The sequence below is a fragment of the Pecten maximus genome, chromosome 2 (genome assembly GCF_902652985.1).
Source record: "Pecten maximus chromosome 2, xPecMax1.1, whole genome shotgun sequence".
Taxonomy (NCBI): domain Eukaryota; kingdom Metazoa; phylum Mollusca; class Bivalvia; order Pectinida; family Pectinidae; genus Pecten; species Pecten maximus.
The window spans coordinates 19,756,782-19,779,539 of NC_047016.1; the positions used below are offsets into that span (position 1 = coordinate 19,756,782).

At 35.9% G+C, this 22,758-nt stretch overlaps 1 protein-coding gene across 2 annotated transcripts in view; it reads right to left on the reverse strand.

Annotated features, from left to right (window-relative positions):
* LOC117321161 overlaps positions 1-14,626 on the reverse strand; it is a 56,832-nt gene extending 42,206 nt beyond the window's left edge. The window contains exons 1-6 of one of the 2 annotated variants that reach the window (XR_004531230.1): positions 14,329-14,626; positions 4,219-4,302; positions 3,869-4,028; positions 1,474-1,649; positions 1,096-1,226; positions 347-482 (exon numbers count right to left, since the gene is read on the reverse strand). Coding sequence is in view for 1 of the 2 variants with exons in the window: in XM_033875630.1 (XP_033731521.1) it covers positions 347-482; positions 1,096-1,226; positions 1,474-1,594 (388 nt within the window). In the remaining variant the exon portion in view is untranslated. The remainder of the gene's footprint in view (positions 1-346; positions 483-1,095; positions 1,227-1,473; positions 1,650-3,868; positions 4,029-4,218; positions 4,303-14,328) is intronic. The other variant, XM_033875630.1, reaches the window with a different exon arrangement.
* Positions 14,627-22,758: the final 8,132 nt, after the last annotated feature.

Here is a 22,758-nt window from a genome sequence, read left to right on the forward strand (position 1 = left end):
ACCGACATAATAACGAAAACATAATTCACACTTAAAATCGAATGATGCAAGACGACTTGGTTGCTCTTAATTATGCTTGGTGGTCCTGTAATCATTACCCCGATTCTTACATTGAGAACGAGATATTGAATTGATAAGGCATTTCTTAAATAGTTAGTGTTTTACAAGTAAAACACGCACCTTTTCTTATTGTCCGCGTATTTTCTTAATGATTCGAGTGTAAATATCTCTTTTGTCCACAATTTGAAGCAGATTTATGTTATTATACGTGTTCATTGCACTATGTTCACGTCGGGGTTGGTTTTCTCGGTGTTATCAATTGCATTATATTTGCTACATTAATCACCTGTGCCATACACGGATATTCTCCATGTTCCGCCGCATATTTCTTTAGAGTTTCCTGCACACGGAGTGTTACAGTCAGACTCAGAAGCCATTGAGTGCCGGTCGTGATTGTCTCCACAGTAGCACTGTGTCCGATACTGTAAAACACGGTGGCGTGTAATGAAAAGTCACTTTCACTAAAATTGAATAGTAAGTATTGAATCATATATTTAATGACTGTTGTTGCTTGGATCAGATGCTCTGTAATTATACCTATACTACTCATTTAATGACTGTAATTAATGTACTTTGTTAAAATGTATTTACAATAAAATATTTTTGAAATATAAAAAAAAAATACCTATACTACAGCAAAACAGTCCCATTGGGTAGTATCAAAAGCGATAACTTGTGCATTACATTGATCTAGTTACTGATTTCATACTACGATAGAGCAGAATGTATTTAGATATACATGTTTGTCTATATTTGTCGATTACTTTATTGCATGTGTAACATACACGGAATATATATTAAAGAGCACAGAGGTGCACCACCATAGATATATAATAAAATTACATTAGATTAATATCAGTCAGTGATAACCATCATTATCGATGCAATTTTATTGAAGGGATTAAGACATTTTAAAATGGGGGGGGGGGGGGGGGGGGGGGGGGGCTTATTTCATATTTCAATAACCGTCACTATTTGGGAGTTCGTTTATTACAGTGATACCAGTGAAGTAATCACACTCGTCAATTGTCTTACTTGTGTACCAGCATACCAGAATCCCAGTGTCTTACAGTGCTGTATACAAAGCTCTGTGGTCATGTGGGGATTATCCTCCTGGTGTCCTCCCAACAGTCTATCGCCCGCGTCAGTGAAACAGCCGATGTAACCTCAACAAAGGATAATAAAACACGTACGTAATGTATATTGTAACCTGGTATCGTTGATGTTAATAAATACAAAGGTTCAGCTGTGTAGTATCTTTAAGGACAGTCCAAATTATCATTGTCAATTTGAATTTTTAAAAAACTATAAGACTGTATTTTTTCCTTAGTCAATATTTGATTGTAGCACAAGTCTTAAAACTTAAAACAGTAGTAAGGTTTTTAACTTATTGACCTACAGACAAATACTCACTGTTGTTGCTAACATGCGCCACGCCTTTCGCCGTGCTTCCTCCTGCAAAGTTTCCTTGCCACACCCATTGGATATTGTCGGCAATTGTAAAAGGCGTTCCTACCAAATCGATTTTAAACATGCCTCGTGGTGAACAACTTAAGAAGGCGGTGAACTTGTCGCTTGCATCTCCATATCTTAAAGACAAACATTCAATGATATTAGATAGCAGGCGCGTAGCTGCCATGTAAGTTAGCACATTTAAGCCCATGCTGGCACATCATTTTCCTGAATTGGTCCATTTAAGTCTAGAAATGTCAACATTAGACATTTGTTCTGAAGACTCTTTAGTCTTAAGTGTCGCCTAACTTTCTGACCAGTATGTTTCAAGTTTTAGATGTATGCAAAAACGTTGATTTATCCGGATATTGTGTCTTCTATAGTATTTGTATACACTGTACTCAAAATATAACCAAATGCCACCATTCGATGTTCAAATAGTTCTTCTTATAAGCGCGAATGCCTCCAGAACTTCCTAAAACGACTGTGCTGGTATGGTTGCCAGTGCTTACACATAAAATATGGTCCAGCTACGACCTGGATAGAGTATATTTTCTAAGCCTCACGTAATTGTATCATACTTCATGTCTTCACATAAGATGACTTATACTTGGCTAAAAAATCGAAGATCTTTATTACAAACCTAATTGATCCGCTACACTCCACTTAAATATCATAAAACAAAAACGTGAATATCATCCTTCGCTAATATATAAACCCAAAATTTATCCAACGTGGGTAAAATATAAACAGTATATATAAGTATAAATATAATTTAATAAAGGAGTAAGGCCATGCTTTCCGGAAAGGTAATTGGCTTTTACTTAACTGATAAGACTAATGATGCTAAGCTGGGTCGAATTCAGGTTATGACACATCTTAAAATAAAGAAACAGAGGTCGTTGCTGATAGTTAGAATACTCCATAATATTCTGAAATGGTATCATGGTGACGACAACAAAACATCCTATTCAATCAACCTCTCGGTAACATGTGTGGCACGTTTTTTTTTCTTTTTTCTTTTCTTTTCTTTTTTTAATACTAAGCTGTCGAGGTGGCGCAGCAGAGATGTTACTGTGCAGGTATGGAAAAGTAACGTTTTAGAATCAACACACTTAACACATAGTTTAGTTGTAAGCTCTCCCGTATAGTGAAGTTGTAAGAAACAATCGAAGATATTGTTTTTTTTTTGGGGGGGGGGGGGGGGGGGGGGGGGGGGGTAACGTCCTCGCAACATCCAAGGTCACACGAGGAAGAGTTTTATGGGTACATCTAAATAACATGATCAATAATAATAATGTGTCTGTCACTATTCTAAAGAAAACAACCATGAATACATTAATCTAACGAATTCATCATCGGCATGACTCTGTCTTAACCGTATGTTTAATGAAATATGTTCCTGTGTAATTCCGTGTAGTCGTAAGGCCGTATGGCTTTCCTGGATAAGAAAGCTCTCGTAACAAGAGAATGAAAGCTTTCTCGAACTGTTTAATTGGGTATAATTGTGTGAAGAGCGGACAAAACAAATGTGTTGATAGACGAGACGTTCAAGGAGTGGATGTCTGAAGACTGAATAAAAAGTTCTTCTTTAAAATCCAACTTCTAATAATTCCACCTATTGTGCAACCCTGAATAATAGTAAGAAGTTTGGATGAAAGCTTAATTGGACAACTTCAAAAATAAAATATCTGTTTGGAATGTTTCATAAGAAGTCTTTGAATCCAGTGCAAACGAAATAGTCTGAATCCCTATCATTAACTGGTTATTTGAAGCGTTTGCAATATTGAATCATGGCTAGCTAGCATGACGTCTTGGAAAATATGTAGACCTTCTTCATTAAGCTTACTCCCGAAATGTGATAGTGTTCCTAAGAATCGTCATTTGATGTCCCATCCATAGGCGTAACCAAATACTTATCACGCAGATCGTCGTGTTGTGCTGACATCTCAGTCAAGAAATATCAACTGCTTATCATTCTCAGGAAAATAATAGCTATTCACATGGTCGGAACGAAATAGAGGTATACATCACTGTTTACCTGACAGAGTTTCTACCGGTCTGTACACTGTTTACCTGACAGAGTTTCTACCGATCTGTACACTGTTTACCTGACAGAGTTTCTACCGGTCTGTACACTGTTTACCTGACAGAGTTTCTACCGGTCTGTACACTGTTTACCTGACAGAGTTTCTACCGGTCTGTACACTGTTTACCTGACAGAGTTTCTACCGGTCTGTACACTGTTTACCTGACAGAGTTTCTACCGGTCTGTACACTGTTTACCTGACAGAGTTTCTACCGATCTGTACACTGTTTACCTGACAGAGTTTCTACCGATCTGTACACTGTTTACCTGACAGAGTTTCTACCGGTCTGCACACTGTAGCTGAAATCATTGGTTTGGACATGGAGAGTAGTTAGATCTAGCCTTATCTTGTCAAACTGTGTGCGTCCTCCGAAACGGTACGGATGGACTGGGTCTGCATCACGACAGTTGGATGAATCCTGTGTCCCTACAACCGTCATTACACAATGCCATGTTACAAACAGGTATTAAATAAACATCATTCGTAACATAGGATTCATTCAGTATGACATTATCACTACACAGCTGTGAATAACACTTCTTTTCCCGTTGAATATACGTATTTTATTCTTATTCATTTCAAAGAAAAAATACGTCGTAAAATGATTATAACTTACCTATATTTGGATACACGGATGCGAAGTTGTTTATTCTTCCAGCTTGTAATGTTAGGTATTCTCTGGGGTGACCATTTGCAAAACCTGAAGCCACAGAAGAAAAAAGTTGATAAATCTTTATACAAAGTTACCGTCAGCAACACCTGAAATGTTACATTAGTAAAACAAAGTAACCGTCAGTAACATTTGAAATATTAGTAAATTGTTGAGAGTGTAGAAATGTAGACAGAATCATACAAGAAATCAACGCTGACATATCAACGCACACCGGATCAAAGCGTCAACTAAACATTTAGAGAGTTAAACTTAATTATATAATATGCCAATATTATATTTGTAATATCAATATAAACAAGGACATAGTCGTAAAGATTATGCAAATATCGTTTTACATGAAATTAAAGTGGGAAACATACATTAAAACATGATACACATGGCATATCATTTATAAGCATTACATGTATTTGTGTTCAGCCATCAAGTTCCTGTGAAAATAATCAACATAATTAGTAACAAGTCTACCAAGCTAGTTTCATCAAAATCAGTTATTCCTTCAAAAGATATCGTGCGGAAAGCAATCAGCCAATCAGATCAGAGCAGCCTCATTAAATATGCGCGGAATATGCCGATAATTGAACTTAAGCAAGGGATTTAGGTAATAAGTCTACCAAGCAAGTTTCATCAATATCCTATCATTCCTTCAAAAGATATCGTGCGGAAATCAAATCCGTAAGGACGGAACCCATTTGTGTATAATAGGGGTATAATTAACTATCGTAGTTATCGTAAATGTATAACAAACACCAAAGTAATGAGAATACAACGAACACGTATATAATATACAGTTAATGTTAGTACAGCAAAAAAAACACTATATAACAGTATGTGAGACAAGATGAATGGACACAGCCATCAGAATAAGCAAACGGAATATTTTGTAGCAATATCAGTATACAATGTCATAACATCGCAATTCATTATGTGATATCGGTATACGTAATAATGTCGGTGAAAACAGACAAAATCACAATTCATTCTGTGATATCAGTTTACGTAAAAACGTCGGTGAATACAGACAAAATCACAATTCATTCTGTGATATCAGTTTACGTAAAAACGACGGTGAATACAGACAAAATCACAATTCATTCTGTGATATCAGTTTACGTACAAACGTCGGTGAATACAGACAAAATCACAATTCATTCTGTGATATCAGTTTACGTACAAACGTCGGTGAATACAGACAAAATCACAATTCATTCTGTGATATCAGTATACCTAATAATGTCGTACATCCAGTAAAAAGCAAAACTCATTGTCGTAATAATGTTGCAAAAACAAGATAAAGATTTAAAGCATGCACTTCTATTGACGCCTTGACAATACGTGTGACGCATATCAAAATACATAGTTTTTATCACAGTTTATGATTAACGAAGGTCAGTATGTGTTTCTCCATACACACATTGCGATTTAAATAAATGATAATTGCGATAAATAACATATTAGTTATTAGAAAGATCAAAATGGCATTTGCATATTAGACGCCTTATTTTATTGAACCGTATCTTTTTAAGTAAGCTATTCTGAAACATGCCAGGTAAGTCAAAACATTTAAACTTATATGATATACCGGTACACGCCAGGTTAGTCACAACAACCAACTACGATAAACCGGTACACGCCAGGTTAGTCACAACAAACTACTACGATATACCGGTACACGCCAGGTTAGTCACAACAAATTACTACGATATACCGGTACACGCCAGGTTAGTCACAACAAACTACTATGATATACCGGTACACGCCAGGTTAGTACCGACAAACTACTACGATATACCGGTACACGCCAGGTTAGTACCAACAAACTACTACGATATACCGGTACACGCCAGGTTAGTCACAACAAACTACTACGATATACCGGTACACGCCAGGTTAGTACCAACAAACTACTACGATATACCGGTACACGCCAGGTTAGTACCAACAAACTACTACGATATACCGGTACACGCCAGGTTAGTCACAACAAACTACTACGATATACCGGTACACGCCAGGTTAGTCACAACAAACTACTATGATATACCGGTACACGCCAGGTTAGTACCAACAAACTACTACGATATACCGGTACACGCCAGGTTAGTACCAACAAACTACTACGATATACCGGTACACGCCAGGTTAGTCACAACAAACTACTACGATATACCGGTACACGCCAGGTTAGTCACAGCAAACTACTACGATATACCGGTACATGCCAGGTTAGTCACAACAAACTACTACGATATACCGGTACACGCCAGGTTAGTCACAACAAATTACTACGATATACCGGTACACGCCAGGTTAGTCACAACAAACTACTATGATATACCGGTACACGCCAGGTTAGTACCAACAAACTACTACGATATACCGGTACACGCCAGGTTAGTACCGACAAACTACTATGATATATCGGTACACGCCAGGTTAGTACCAACAAACTACTACGATATATCGGTACACGCCAGGTTAGTCACAACAAACTACTACGATATACCGGTACACGTCAGGTTAGTCACAACAAACAACTACGATATACCGGTACACGCCAGGTTAGTACCAACAAACTACTACGATATACCGGTACACGCCAGGTTAGTCACAACAAACTACTACGATATACCGGTACACGCCAGGTTAGTACCAACAAACTACTACGATATACCGGTACAGTCAGGTTAGAAACAACAAACTACTACGATATACCGGTACACGCCAGGTTAGTCACAACAAACTTCTATGATATACCGGTACACGCCAGGTTAGTCACAACAAACTACTACGATATACCGGTACACGCCAGGTTAGTCACAACAAACTACTACGATATACCGGTACACGCCAGGTTAGTCACAATAAACTACTTTGATATACTGGTACACGCCAGGTTAGTCACAATAAACTACTTTGATAAACCGGTACACGCCAGGTTAGTCACAACAAACTACTATGATATACCGGTACACGCCAGGTTAGTACCAACAAACTACTACGATATACCGGTACACGCCAGGTTAGTCACAATAAACTACTTTGATATACTGGTACACGCCAGGTTAGTCACAACAAACTACTACGATATACCGGTACACGCCAGGTTAGTCACAATAAACTACTACGATATACCGGTACACGCCAGGTTAGTACCAACAAACTACTACGACATACCGGTACACGCCAGGTTAGTACCAACAAACTACTACGATATACCGGTACACGCCAGGTTAGTCACAACAAACTACTACGATATACCGGTACACGCCAGGTTAGTCACAACAAACTACTACGATATACCGGTACACGCCAGGTTAGTCACAACGAACTTCTATGATATACCGGTACACGCCAGGTTAGGCACAACAAACTACTACGATATACCGGTACACGCCAGGTTAGTCACAACAAACTACTACGATATACCGGTACACGCCAGGTTAGTCACAATAAACTACTTTGATATACCGGTACACGCCAGGTTAGTCACAATAAACTACTACGATATACCGGTACACGCCAGGTTAGTACCGACAAACTACTACGATATACCGGTACACGCCAGGTTAGTACCAACAAACTACTACGATATACCGGTACACGCCAGGTTAGTCACAACAAACTACTACGATATACCGGTACACGCCAGGTTAGTACCAACAAACTACTTTGATATACCGGTACAAGCCAGGTTAGTCACAACAAACTACTACGATATACCGGTACACGCCAGGTTAGTACCAACAAACAACTATGATATACCGGTACTCGCAAGGTTAGTCCAAATAAACTACTACGATATACCGGTACACACCAGGTTAGTACCAACAAACTACTACGATAAACCGGTACACACCAGGTTAGTCACAACAAACTACTACGATATACCGGTACACGCCAGGTTAGTACCAACAAACTACTACGATATACCGGTACACGCTTGGTTAGGCACAGCAAACTACTACGATATACCGGTACACGTCAGGCTAGTACCAACAAACTACTACGATATACCGGTACACGCTTGGTTAGGCACAGCAAACTACTACGATATAACGGTACACGCTTGGTTTGTCACAACAAACTATAGTTGTACTATCTATCCGTATTTGTATTTGGTGTGACCTACAGTACACAATGATACATTAATCATAAGGGGAAGATAAATGACATGAATAATGTTGATTTAATTAATGAAGACAGATAGTACACACGTAGAGTATGCCGAATTAATTACAACCACTATAAAATATTAATCAGCCGGTATCAACTGTCTAATGCTCTATAATACACATACATTAAAGGTTAGTTGTATACACACGTGTGTTTATTGAATTATTAAGTAACAAAGAAAACAATAACACAATTCAGATATATTATGGAAATTTAAAATACATAATAGCATAGCTAAACAGACATTGAAACTAATATTGTATGTACTATTTAAGTGTCGTTTTCAAAAACATAAAAGAACAGTGAAAAACGATTCTATAAACAATAACAGGAATTGAAAATACACTAATACAATAGGGGCCATTACAAGGATCACAGGAATCAGAGACATTGGGAACGAGGGCTGATTGATATGTTGTGAGCCTCATATTGAAGGATTTAAATTTTGCCAGACATATTGTATAATTTTTTTAACAAAATCCCCTTCAGTATCTATATACTTTTGCCAGCGGTGTTTAAGGGCCTCAATGCCACTTTTATAGAACCCCTCTTCTTGGTTGTTCAGAAAGTCATCCACTGCATGTATGACGTCATCATTCGACTGAAGGTAGGTGGCTGAAATAGCTGTTTTCAGTTTTGGAAATAGATGGAAGTCTGATTGAGCGAGATCAGATGAATAAGGCGGATGCTCAATCAATTTAAAGCCACAATCGTGAATGCCAGCCATGACAATGACAGACTTGTGAACAGGAGCATTGTCCTGATGGAATAACACACCTTTAGTGAGCTTTCCGCGGCGCTTATGTTTAATATTTTCCCCGTTACTGCTTCAGAAGTGAAGCATAGTATGTGGCAATGGTTGTTTGTCCCTTTTGGAGATAATGTATCAGCAGAATGCCATCTGCATCTAAGACAACCGGGCCATAACCTTCCTAGCTGATGGGACAGTCTTTGCCTTCTTTGGCGGGTGAGAGCCTGTGTGCTTCCATACTTTCGATTGTTGTTTGGCATCTGGCGTAAATGATGTACCCATGTTTCATCCATAGTGACAAATCTCTGAAGAAAGTTGGCAGGATCTTCCTCAAAAAGGTTAAGATTAGCACGCGACAATGAGCGCCTGGTGTGCTTCTGATCAACTGTCAGAAGTCTTGGTAACCTTCGGGCCGAAAGCTTTCTCATTGCAAGATCCTCGTTCAGAATGGAATATACTCTTTCCTGTGAAATGCCAACTTTACTCGCTATATATCTCTCTGTGATTCGTCTGTCAGTCATAACAATATCATGAACTTTATTGACCATTTCTGGAGTTGCAACATTGACAGGCCTTCCAAGACGGGTGGTCATCCTGAAGGCTCTGTTGGCCTCTCTTAAATTCCGCCACCACCTTTTCACTGTAGCATATGAAGGGACATCTTTCACTAGTGTTGCTACCATGTCATTATGGATATCTGTAAGTGTTAAATCTTTTTATGGAAACATTGGATCATTACTCTTTCACCGATTTTGTCCATTTTGTAAAAGCCACTTGTCTTGTTTACTTTAGAGAGCTACCTCGATATAAACTAACCAAATGAGACCAGTCCTTGGGTACACGGCCCTATATAGTCAGGGAATTGTAGGACTTGAAAAAGAACATCCTTGAGTAACTCCTTCAATACGAGGCACACAGCATATCAATCAGCCGTCGTAAGAACAACGACGTACCAGTCAAAAAAGTCTCAAAGCGACGAACAGAGCAAAATTGAGAAGACACTAAATTATGGAGAGACATATCGAGAAACTTGTAAAATGAATAAGACAAAAGCACAAATGCAAGGAAAATGTACATAAGAACGAACCCTTGAATATCGAATAAAATGCAACACCGTAAGTTAGGTAAGCAAAGTCGTTACTGATGACAGATGGATGGTTACGTTGTAAGTACCTATCGGGTGGTTAGTTAGTGTTGTCTATATTACCTTGGAATGGTTACGTTGTAAGTACCTATCGGGTGGTTAGTTATGTTGTCTATATTACCTTGGAATGGTTACGTTGTAGGTACCTATCGGGTGGTTAGTTAGTGTTGTCTATATTACCTTGGAATGGTTACGTTGTAGGTACCTATCGGGTGGTTAGTTAGTGTTGTCTATATTACCTTCCATGTTCGGTAAACACACGATATTTACATGTTCATGTCACAATGTCTGTTCTGATAAGTTTTTTTTTTTTTTTTAGAAAACTACAGCCTCATATGAAGGGATGTAGGAGGCACGTTTGGTTCTAATGAGTTTACAATATCAATTGATAATTAATGTCATTAAAAACAAATTTTATCATTTAACTCAGATGGCTATTGATAGGACATTGTCAAGTACAACAAAGGCTGATACATGATAAATGGTAAGTAGAGCATATTACCCATATATAGTGCAATCAGGGGAACTCATCCTGTACACATATACGGTGAGTGATAACGTATACAAATACAGGTACAGGGGTCGAAAATGAGTAGCACGGTACCCTGATTACAGATAGTGAGTACACTATATATAGTTACATAAATGTTAATGTATTATACTTTATAGACATGTATCATGATAAACTCTTTTGTGTGTGTGTGGACACGGTGTTTTTGCATGTCCTTGCAAACTTAACGTAACTTAATATCCAATTTAATCAACTTCCATGCTGCGAAGCTACATTTATGTTTGCGTAGAATAGAAAAAAAAATGTATGGCGGAAAAATGGCACAATTTTTGTTGAAGCGGCCTATGATGATTGATTTTGCAAGAAAAAATAACCACCTATATAATATCAGACTACCTTCAGAAATATATAATATAAACAGCAAATGTGAGCGGCACAAAGTCGGCCAGGCAAACCAAATGAACTGTAGATCAGAAGTCATAGCCACTAATTTAAGATAATGTTTAGGGTGAGATGGGAATGGAGTTGGATTTCATGAAATACTTTAAATTTTCTCCTCTTTAATCAATATGGCGTTGTGAAGAAGTTTCTTGTTTGGTTTTTTTTTTCCAAACATGGGCTAAATATGCTCCTATTGACCAATGACATTTGACCTATCCCATATGACCCGGATGTATTGTTTTCCTTACAAGGGAATGGGCGGAGCTTCCCAAATTACATGTGACATAACTCACCTAAGCAAAAACAGTACAAGGAAATAAAAAAAAATCTGAAAGGTTTGCAAAACCATGTTGGTTCAAATTTTTGTATTTGTATATCATAAGTAGATGTGTGTTTTTTAACGATTGGTAGGTGTGGTTGCGTCTAGACTGTATAGTTTAAATGAGATATCATGTGATGTCAGCTTGTTATAAAATGATATTAGCACTGATGAGTTAATATTTGACCTGGGGAAAGTTACTCAAGATAACTCAAAAACAAATAAGGCGATGTCTTTACTTATTGTTAGTTAGGTATAAATGTAACTGTTGTATCGAATCGTTCAGTTACTAGAGGTGTAACAATGAAGTTATGGATTTCTTATGCCTTTATATACATAATGTACAATCAAGACGAGGTAGAAAATCTTGGATTATGTTACCTGTGTATATCTATATCAAAACATTAATTGTAATAGATATAATGATGATTCCTAATTACGATCAACCTTTATCGTACAACTTTGTTTACCGTGTGTATAGGTGTCATGATCTTGTACATAAGTTATGATTTATATAAATAATGTTTCATGTAATGTTGATAAAGACGGCCATAGTACAGGACTTATATTATCAATAGCATTACAAACTCATGTTACATTTGTCTCTATCCAAGTAGTCAGTTGTGCTGGTATAGGTATATAGTGTTACAAGAGTTTTGTTCTTATTGTTATTATCACAAACCCATGCTACAAAATATGTCGTTGTTTCACTAGGCAGTTGTACTAGTATGTAGAGTTACAGCAATTTTCTTGTTATTGATATCAGTACAAAGGCATGCTACATATGTCACATTTTAACTGTTCTGTTGTGTTGTTGTGTAATGTTACACGGGTTTTCTTGTTATTGGTACAAACTCATGCTACATTTGTCCTTGTCTCACTGGTCAGCTCTCGTGGTACGTGGTGTTACATGAGTGTTCCCGTTAATGTCTCACTGGTCAGCTCTCGTGGTATGTAGTGTTACATGAGTGTTCCCGTTAATGTCTCACTGGTCAGCTCTCGTGGTACGTGGTGTTACATGAGTGTTCCCGTTAATGTCTCACTGGTCAGCTCTCGTGGTATGTAGTGTTACATGAGTGTTCCCGTTAATGTCTCACTGGTCAGCTCTCGTGGTATGTAGTGTAACATGGGTGTTCCTGTTAATGTCTCACTGGTCAGCTCTCGTGGTATGTAGTGTTACATGGGTGTTCCTGTTAATGTCTCACTGGTCAGCTCTCGTGGTATGTAGTGTTACATGAGTGTTCCCATTAATGTCTCACTGGTCAGCCCTCGTGGTACGTGGTGTTACATGAGTGTTCCCGTTAATGTCTCACTGGTCAGCTCTCGTGGTATGTAGTGTTACATGAGTGTTCCCGTTAATGTCTTACTGGTCAGCTCTCGTGGTATCTACTGTTACATGAGTGTTCCCGTTAATGTCTCACTGGTCAGCTCTCGTGGTACATAGTGTTACATGAGTGTTCCCATTAATGTCTCACTGGTCAGCCCTCGTGGTACGTAGTGTAACTTGAGTGTTCCCGTTAATGTCTCACTGATCAACTCTCGGTGTACGTAGTGTTACATGAGAGTTCCCGTTAATGTCTCACTGGCCAGCTCTAGTGGTAGGTAGTGTTACATGAGTGTTCCCATTAATGTCTCACTGGTCAGCCCAGGTGGTACATAGTGTAACTTGAGTGATCGCGTCAATGTACCACTGGTCAGCCCTCGTGGTACGTGGTGTTACATGAGTGTTCCCGTTAATGTCTTACTGGTCAGCTCTCGTGGTATGTAGTGTTACATGGGTGTTCCTGTTAATGTATCACTGGTCAGCTCTCGTGGTATGTAGTGTTACATGAGTGTTCCCCTTAATGTCTCACTGGTCAGCTCTCGTGGTACATAGTGTTACATGAGTGTTCCCATTAATGTCTCACTGGTCAGCTCTCGTGGTATGTAGTGGTGTTACATAAGTGTTCCTGTTAATACCAGTACAAACTACATTTGTCATTGTCTCACTGGTCAGCTCTCGTGGTATGTAGTGTTAGGTTGTGCTCGAGTAAACACAAGCCTACACATCACTGTCATTTAGGTTTTTTGTCTTTATTGCATAATGTTCTTTGTAGAACAAAATCGCCTACGAACAATTCATAATCTGTCAACGGCTCAGTGAATTCTTGTAAAAAACAGACAAATTTGTCCACATAGCAATAAACATGTGTCCAGACACGGCCCGTGTATTCTTCATATAGACTAATATGTCTTATTATGTGTTTCATATACAGTACATTAACGTGGTTCTAAAGATATAACGTGCTATTTTAGCTGAAGGTTAACGTACTTAACCTGTAACATGTAACTATAGGCAACAATAAGTTGTTTAACGGAATAGCAAAACCTCCAAACACTGATAGATTTATATGGAGAGATATTGTTATTTCAAACAATCTGACACACCAAAAACAATCCACAATTGTTACACGTGCATGAGCGTATTTGATTTACATGAGCTGTATCTATTTGAGGTGTTTGTTTCATATAATGATGTACATGAGGACATACTGCAATATTTCTTTATCACCAGTATTATTTACAATGTGTTTTATGTGTTACTTAAGCTCGGTTTTTAGTTAGTGATAAATGTGGATCAGTACATATTTGTGTTCAAGCAGTATTTTGCGACGTTAGTGGTTATGACCAAACTGCACTATATTTTGGAAGGTAAATACATGTATTTTACTTACCTGCACAGTATACATGAGACACCTAGATTCTTATTTAAATACAACACGTAGTCCCCATCCGTAGCGTTACTTCCCAAAGATGCAGCTACCTCCTTACACGATTTAAACTCTGTCATGCACTCAATGTCTGAAATGACACAAGCCAATACTACCAGTAAACAGAGAAAACACCGCAATCCAGCCATCCCAACTTTGGTTACTCCATATATCGTCATTTCTGCATCCCGAGGAGATTTTATAAAGTGGAACAGTCTCACACTGCTTTGTACAGGTAAATCACACGTACACGGATATCTACTTCATTATTTACAATGTATACAGGTATTATAGCGATTAGATAAAACAATTCAGTGCGTATTAGATAAAAATAAATTTACATTTCACATTTACCTGTCTGGCGTTGTCGCGGTCAGGTGAATATGGGTGATGTATGACCTCAAAATGTGTAGCTTTTTACACTCATGAATCCGCGTGATTGTCAATGCGTTATCCACGCTACACTGACTTAGGGAAAACAATAACATAATTATAATAACGTATTCGAGACGTGCAGTACGCAGATATGGAAATTTCACATTTATAAGATTACGAATTATGCAAACAATTAAAAAAGAGAAATGAACCTGAAGAGAGTACTAACAGTACTTTCTCGGTTATGCCTTTGAGCCTATGCAGACGGTTTACTGTTTTAATTAATAAATCATGTTGACATTTAAAAAATACCATTATGGGAGCAATGCCGACCCTTTATTTAATCAAATTATGAAAATATCCTGTATTTTTATAAAGTATCCAGTATTTTTTTTATAAGATAGCCTGTATTATATAGCTTTATATCTTACATTTTGATAGGATGTCCTAATATAAACAATTAATTTTTAAAAGAGGATATTTTTGTCCACACTTAAAGTGAATGAAGTCTTCCATAACATTCGAACTAAAGTATTTATAGAAATAAAAAAGAGATTTCTTGATGACGATGACGATTCGTGACAATTCTTGAATCTTGCATTTTGACCGCTAGCTTCAAAATGTCGGGTAATGCATGGTTGTATGGATATGTGGTACAGAAACACACTGAAAATTGTCATATAATTGGTGATTGCCTTTCATAAAATTACTGAAAGATTAGATCGACATTTTCAAACCAAATTTTGTAACCGTTTGGAAATTTGTAACTGCCTTTAATCCGATTTTATATCTCAGTACTAGTACCAGTAATGTTGTAAAACAGATGTCGTTATAACTAGAGCGTATGTATCTTAATAGTAATGTAATAAAAACAGTTTTATAACATGAGTGTATATCTGAATCATCATCATCAATCTTGCGGAGATTAAGCACAAAAAAGACAAGAAATTGAAAGAGTTATTTTAAAACAAAAATTAAGAAAAAAAATCAGTCAGTTTACTGGGCCCCTCCCGTAAAGGTTGTGACGCGTTTTACAGCATTATCTAATCAAAATAAGCATGCTATGCTTTTCTCAGAAATAATATACACCTCAGGTGAAATTAATCAGAAATGAGTTCACCAGGCAGAAGATTGGCGCCAAGAGAGGTTCTGAGAAATTGTTTACTGTCCATGTCTTGTAAGGCTAGGAAGTAAACAGAGCCAATTAGCTCTCCAGCACTTCAAACATGGAGCTTGATCTGAGTTGAGCTGTTTGTTTACAAGAGGTAACAATTTAAGGTGCGCCATGACGTCACCTAGTTGGTTATGACATAGAAATAGTTGTCATTATAACTGGAGTGTATGTCAGAATGGACCCGTTATAAAAAATAGTTGTCACTATAACTAGAGTGTATATCTGATTGGCTACGTGATAATAAAAGTTGTCATTACAACCAAATTGTATATCGTTCTTGTCATGGCATATAGTATTCATCAACAGCGAAACAAGTGGTGAGATGGCGATTCGGTGACAGGTCGAGTCGGCTGTTTAAAGTATTTAATTATCCCTCTCGTATAAGGTAAATAACTATAAAAACAAAAACAAAACAAAAACAAAAAAAACACGTGCACACACTATTATGACATCATCACGATGCAAAGCAAACCTCAAAATCTGAAGGTATGGCTGGCTAAGCAGGTAAGGTGCGCACGTTACCAGGAAATCAACTACTGTATACTAAGCGAAAATCCTTGTTATGTTATATGTGACTGTAATATTACAGGACGTCCTCACACGTAGCAACTCGATTCCAATTACAATAACAGGGACACGCCTAATAAATCATCCTTCTCGGCTTGATGGTGTCAGTGTTTCTTAGAAACGTTGTCGGGATTCGATATAAGTCTATTTTATGTAAAGAGCAAATTTGCATAATAAGTAGGCCTATATTGTAGTTGTATGTCTTCTTCAAATACATGTACCTCCATTTACCGCACCCTTATTCATATAACTGACGGGTAATTAACATGTTTACATATAGCAATTCAGACACATTGATATAATATAATAATTGATGGACACGGGTAGGTATATATACTGCTTCTAAGTCTATATCAGTAAAATTACAATTTAGATAGTACATGCACTGTATAATATATAAGTTATTTGTTTCTTCCACTAACAGAAAGGAATCCATCCAAATGATTATGTTTGAGTTCAAATTATTTTCCAATGAGTGTCAAATTCAATTTCCCTAACTGGTTGCTTGTACAACTCCTCAGGAGGGCTATTTCAGATATCAACTGACCGAATACAAAGGAGTATTTATGAACATCACGTTTACGTCTTTAACTTTCCCGAATCCTCGACGATCCCTGTTTTAACTGCACTATCGTGGAAGTTGTTCAATAGCTGCGATAACGTAGCTCTGGACGACGTACTAGTTGCTCAATACCTTGTAAATATTAATTATGCAGCATCTTATAGTCTTCGATATGCAATTGTTGGAATTCCAAGTTTTTAAAGACGATCAGTATATGCCAAATCCTAGTCCATGAATAGTCTGTGTTGCCCTCGATGAACTTGTTCAACCATTTTGATGTTTTACTTTGTACGGATTCCATACACTTGGCCACATACATATGTGTGGACGAAAGAGTACCTTGAATAACAACTTCATCCAAATACACAAATGTTCTTATTAACCAAATACTGCTATTAGCTTTATTTACAACTGGTCATAGGAATGATTTCTTTCTTTTAAAAACTGAAATGATTAATCGTTAATTTAGACCAAGTGATCATGGGGATACGGTTTAACACTTGATTTACGACAAGACGTCAATTGAGCTTGTATCGCACTAATGAAACTTAGCGACAGTAAGCCACGTTTATCCATTTAACAACTTCTGTAGCACTTCATCCCCACATGCTACAAGCATCATATCACGACACTGCGCCTTTTGATTATTGAGAAGTCGCTTGAAGATTTAATACAATTGAACTGGAAAGTAGACCAATCACTCCAGCCTTTTAATTGAGCATGCAGACTCATGGATAAATATCACGTTGGGACTTTCGGCTAATAAGAAATCGTATAAAGTTTGTAATAAATTTTACCTCCGTGACCTTGAAAGGACAAAGTACTTGATAGTCCTTCACCCTATTACGTTACTGACCAGATACATGTTACATCATTCTTCAAACCCAGTGAGCTTGAAAGTAGGTCAAGGTTCTTCATTCGAAAAAATGTTTCAGCCCTTGTGATTTTGTTTTCAGATTCAAACAAATCTGACCCCTTTACATTGCAAATTGGTCAAGGTCATTCCTTTAAACAAACTTGGTAGTCTTCCAATTAATCAAGGCTCCTGACCGACTTTGTCATTTAAATTTTACAGATTGCAAATAAGTGGATTGAACAAACATGCCTAACATATAGATAGTAGATCTGTCCAACCCTGTCCGAAGTAGTGAAATCATTTGCCAGTTCTGACCTGTAAATCAAATACATTCTATTATTCTATTGTACATATAATTTGTGTTTTGACTTTATTATGCTAACCAGATTGGTTTGCTCTCCTGACTCAAGTTTGGAAAAAAAGGAAAAGTCACACCAGTTTATTGCCTGACTAGCAAACATGTTTATTCATTAGTGACAACACAATTATACTAGTCTTGTGTCCATGTTATTATTATTCACACAAAATATAATAATCCTCACATTCATTCCATTTATCAAAAACAAAACCGTAAATATTAAGATAGTCTTTATGAGAACCTGGTGACATTGGAACAGGAAGAGGATATAACAGATGGATGGGTAACAATATATGCCCTCCCCCTCATCATTTGGGTGTTTAACACATATAACCTGTAACCAAGAATATATTGGTTCAGATATCTTCCTAAGCTTTGTAGTACCTGGGTATGCTTATCAAACAATGACCAATATCTCATGACTCGAGGCCTTGAATTTTGTATCAAAGCTTGATTAAGTGTTTACACATCACAAATCCAAATCAATACAGTATCACGTAAGAATACATTGAGATTTGGTTCATATCAGCAATATCAATAGTTATTCAAATGAATTGATCAGTTCAGAGAAACATATCAATTTACTGACAAATGACAATGCTGTGTAACAGTTCATTTCTAGCTCTTTGGGTCAAATGTGGTAGAAGGCATTGCAGGTAATGCTCCTCATAAGACGTTACCAGGACATGTATGTACTCAGTATTGATAACATTACAATACCAGGGTATTTTATTATAGTGATGACTAATTTAATGAAAACTTTGAAAAATCAAAGCTCAAGAGATGTTTATGAAGACATTTTTTCAGTGTTATAACAATCAAATAAAGAAGGAAACGTTAACATTTTACAAAGGATGTAGAAAAGGCAAACTTAATAGTATATACAAGATAAGTATGCATACATGCATTAGAAGTTTCATGAGATTTAAATAAGAAAGAAATATTGTAAAGTGACAACAGCAAGATACTTTATACAACAGGACCTTAAGTACACCCCATATAGTGGTGAGATTCATACCAGACATGATATATGTGTATATAATCAGAGGAGCAATATAGATAATGCAGACAAGGAAATTGGTCAAATTCAAGGCAATTTACCCTGTTGTTAGGAAACAAACAGATAATCACATTGCATTATAGGAAAAAAGTTGTTATACTCAAGACACAAATAAGCATGAAAATAAATACAATAAAACAGCAATTCTATCCCAAAACTAATTCTGTGTATGCTAGTGATAGCATAAATCATCAATCTTAAGATGGTATTTCAAGGTTAATTATTAAATCATCAATCTTTAGATGGTATATCAAGGTTAATTATTGAAAGTGACTAGATTAAGTCTATATTATTCATAAAATATTTTATCATTACAATGTGTTATAAATTTCATTTCAAATTAAGTTTTGAAAAAAGCGAAACATTTAAAGTTGCCTCTGGCAAAGTAGAATGACGTACCCGTATCTTACATGTCATATGAAAAGGAAACAAATGTACAGTTTTTTTATCACCTAAATTTTAATGAATTAGGATTTTGTTAGAATTTTGAAAACAATTTATTTAACTTAAATGAAATCTAAAATGATAATTTTCTCACTCTTTCCTCCTACATGGCATCATATACAGTCAAACTTTGCTATTTTAAACTCTGCTTATTCAAAGACCCTGCTAAATGTGAAGTAAAACTTTAGTTCTGACAGTAAAAATTTGACATAAAATACCTCAAAATCTACTCTGGATATCTCCATGACCCTTCCAACGTTGAAATAAGGAGATCGGACTGTATCTTCGAAACAATAAGAACCTACAGTCAATCACAGCTCTGCACGACGTTATTTTTAAGTACATATTATAACACTTATAACAGCATTGTTATGTGACAAATATATATTCATTGGAAAGTTCATGATAATTAGATAAACAGTCAGTAGAATGGTGTAACAAAGTTTCATTTCTATTGACAGGTACCCAATTGTTTACCCTAGATAGTAAAATATGTTGTGAATTACACAGTGACTGCATCATGAAGTTAAGTAATAGGGTCTTTGAGTATGACAGTGTACATACATTGTATACATGTTACAATATCAGATCCAACAAGAGCATGTTATACTATAATTAAGATGATGTAATTTTCATGAATAATAACAGAATATTGTTGTAAAAATTGATATTTCAACTATAAATCAACGTAATTTGCTTATTGATGAAACTGTAATGATGCTTATTTTAAACAAAATTACACTTAAGCATTGATGTCATTTTTTTTAGTTTTATCGGGGTATGAAACAAATTTTGTTTGCAAACTGTATGAATCTGCGTTTCATACCCCTATGAAATTAAAAAATAATTGACATCAATGCTTATAATTAATTTTTGAAAATGATTTTCTAATTTAAACATGTTTTATGTACAATTTTACTGGTTTTTAATGGGATTCTTTTTCTCAAATAAATACGCAACGTCAATTGTCGTATTGTGACGTCATATTTTTCGCGCCATTCTCGGAATTTCTTTCATAGAAGAATGAAAAGAATTTTTCGACCAATCACATTTGAGTATTAACCATGAAAACAAAGAAAAATTAATCATAATGTTATGAACATAAGCTCTAAAAGATCAATATTCTTGAGAAAAAAACAAGTTAGCTTCAATTAGGGAAAAATTTAAGCAAAACTATCAAGATTAGGCAGCATACAGTAAATAAATACAGATCGTCAAAATCATAGCAATACCTACATATAGTTTGCAGTGAAAAAGGTATTGATTGAACTTCAGTTTATTATAATTTTAATAAATTTTACATTACTTGATTAACATACTACTTGTCTTTGTTTACATTTACTCAACTTCATTCACCTGGTTTTGCATTGTTCAAAATGATATAGTTCACATATACTTTATGTTATTGTATAACAGTTACGTGACTTTTTAAAAACATTAAAGGAAAACTATGAAAGACTTCTGAGAAGTTCTATTAAATTATCAATAATATCATAAAATATGAAACTTTAAACAAATCCCATTACTTATTAGAATAAATAATAAAGTATCAATTTATAAGATTTTTCTTATATACATGTTCAATCCATAATACATGAAATGCCTTATGAGTTTTAATCAATCATAATCATATTACAGGCATGTGAAAAATACAAGTGAAAAATTTAAAAAACAAAAAACAAAAAAACAAAAACAGATTAATAACTCAATGGAGGTTAATATAGAAAAGAATCATCACAGTTTTAGAATTTAAACAAGAACTTCAATTCTTATTTAAGAGACCTAGGAATGTTGATAAAAACTTAGTTTTACTCTCTTATCACTCAGTCTTTATATACAACATAATGTAAAAATAATGATGCAAATTGTACATACATATTATGCAAGATACATAAAATTGTTCTTCTTATAAAAATAATGTTATTGGGGCTCACACAGTACTAGTATAGATGAAAATGTACAAAGTGATCATGTGTGACCTTTGACCCTTCAATTAACCTAAACTATGTATACATGACCGCTAACTTTTTGACAGGTGTAGACTATAATCTCAATGTAACCACATAGAACAGTGTACTTACATATATATATATAATATACACACATCCAGGTGAAGGGCATTCCCGGCCTGAATTGGCTGTCAATTTTAAGCTAACCACTATATATATACATGTATATACAGTTGTAAACTATCCAACAGCATGAACAGAAGGTAAGTAACTCTAGTAAATCAGAATGGTTAAATAAAAGGGCACAGGGGAGTTGTGTGTACAAATGGCTTACTAATTCAAAAATGGACTGACTAATGAAACCCTTAACCAATTCACTTTAGCTGTTGGATTCAAAGGGAGAATGAACTTATTACATACAGATATCCAGGTCAAAGGGGAAATTTTAAATATCAATTCAGATCTTTAATCATGCTTACAAGTACAAGAGAATATCTAACAATGTACATATTAAATAAATGATGATATCTTCAAACATATATGTAGGGGATACCCTTAAATATACCTGGTACAAATTCGACATGTGGATTAAATTTACAATTTGGGAAATTACAGGGTTTTACAAGATGAAATCAACTCAAAGCGAAAAGTTTGTAATTAAAGTTTTCAGAATGTTTTCTAATGGGAAATTTTATAGTCAGCACTGCAATAAACATATAAAGGTAAAAAATTCCCAGGACTGATATTTATAGCATCCAATTACCACGCCCGATTCGCACAAAAAGCATCATTTCAGACCAATAATTTAAATAGCTTTTTTGGCAATTAGAGTGCTAGCAAGGAGTCACATACTGCTATATGCTATATGTACCATTAAATGTCCATAAGGCACACAACATGCCTCTAAGCACTGGTACTCTCGAGTTTGAATAAAGCATGGAGACTATACAAAACAATGATTTTGTGTATGGTCTGGATAAGAAAACATGGGTAATATTTTTTAGTCAAGGACTAGTAGTATGAGTGATACATATTTTTATAGTGTCCAA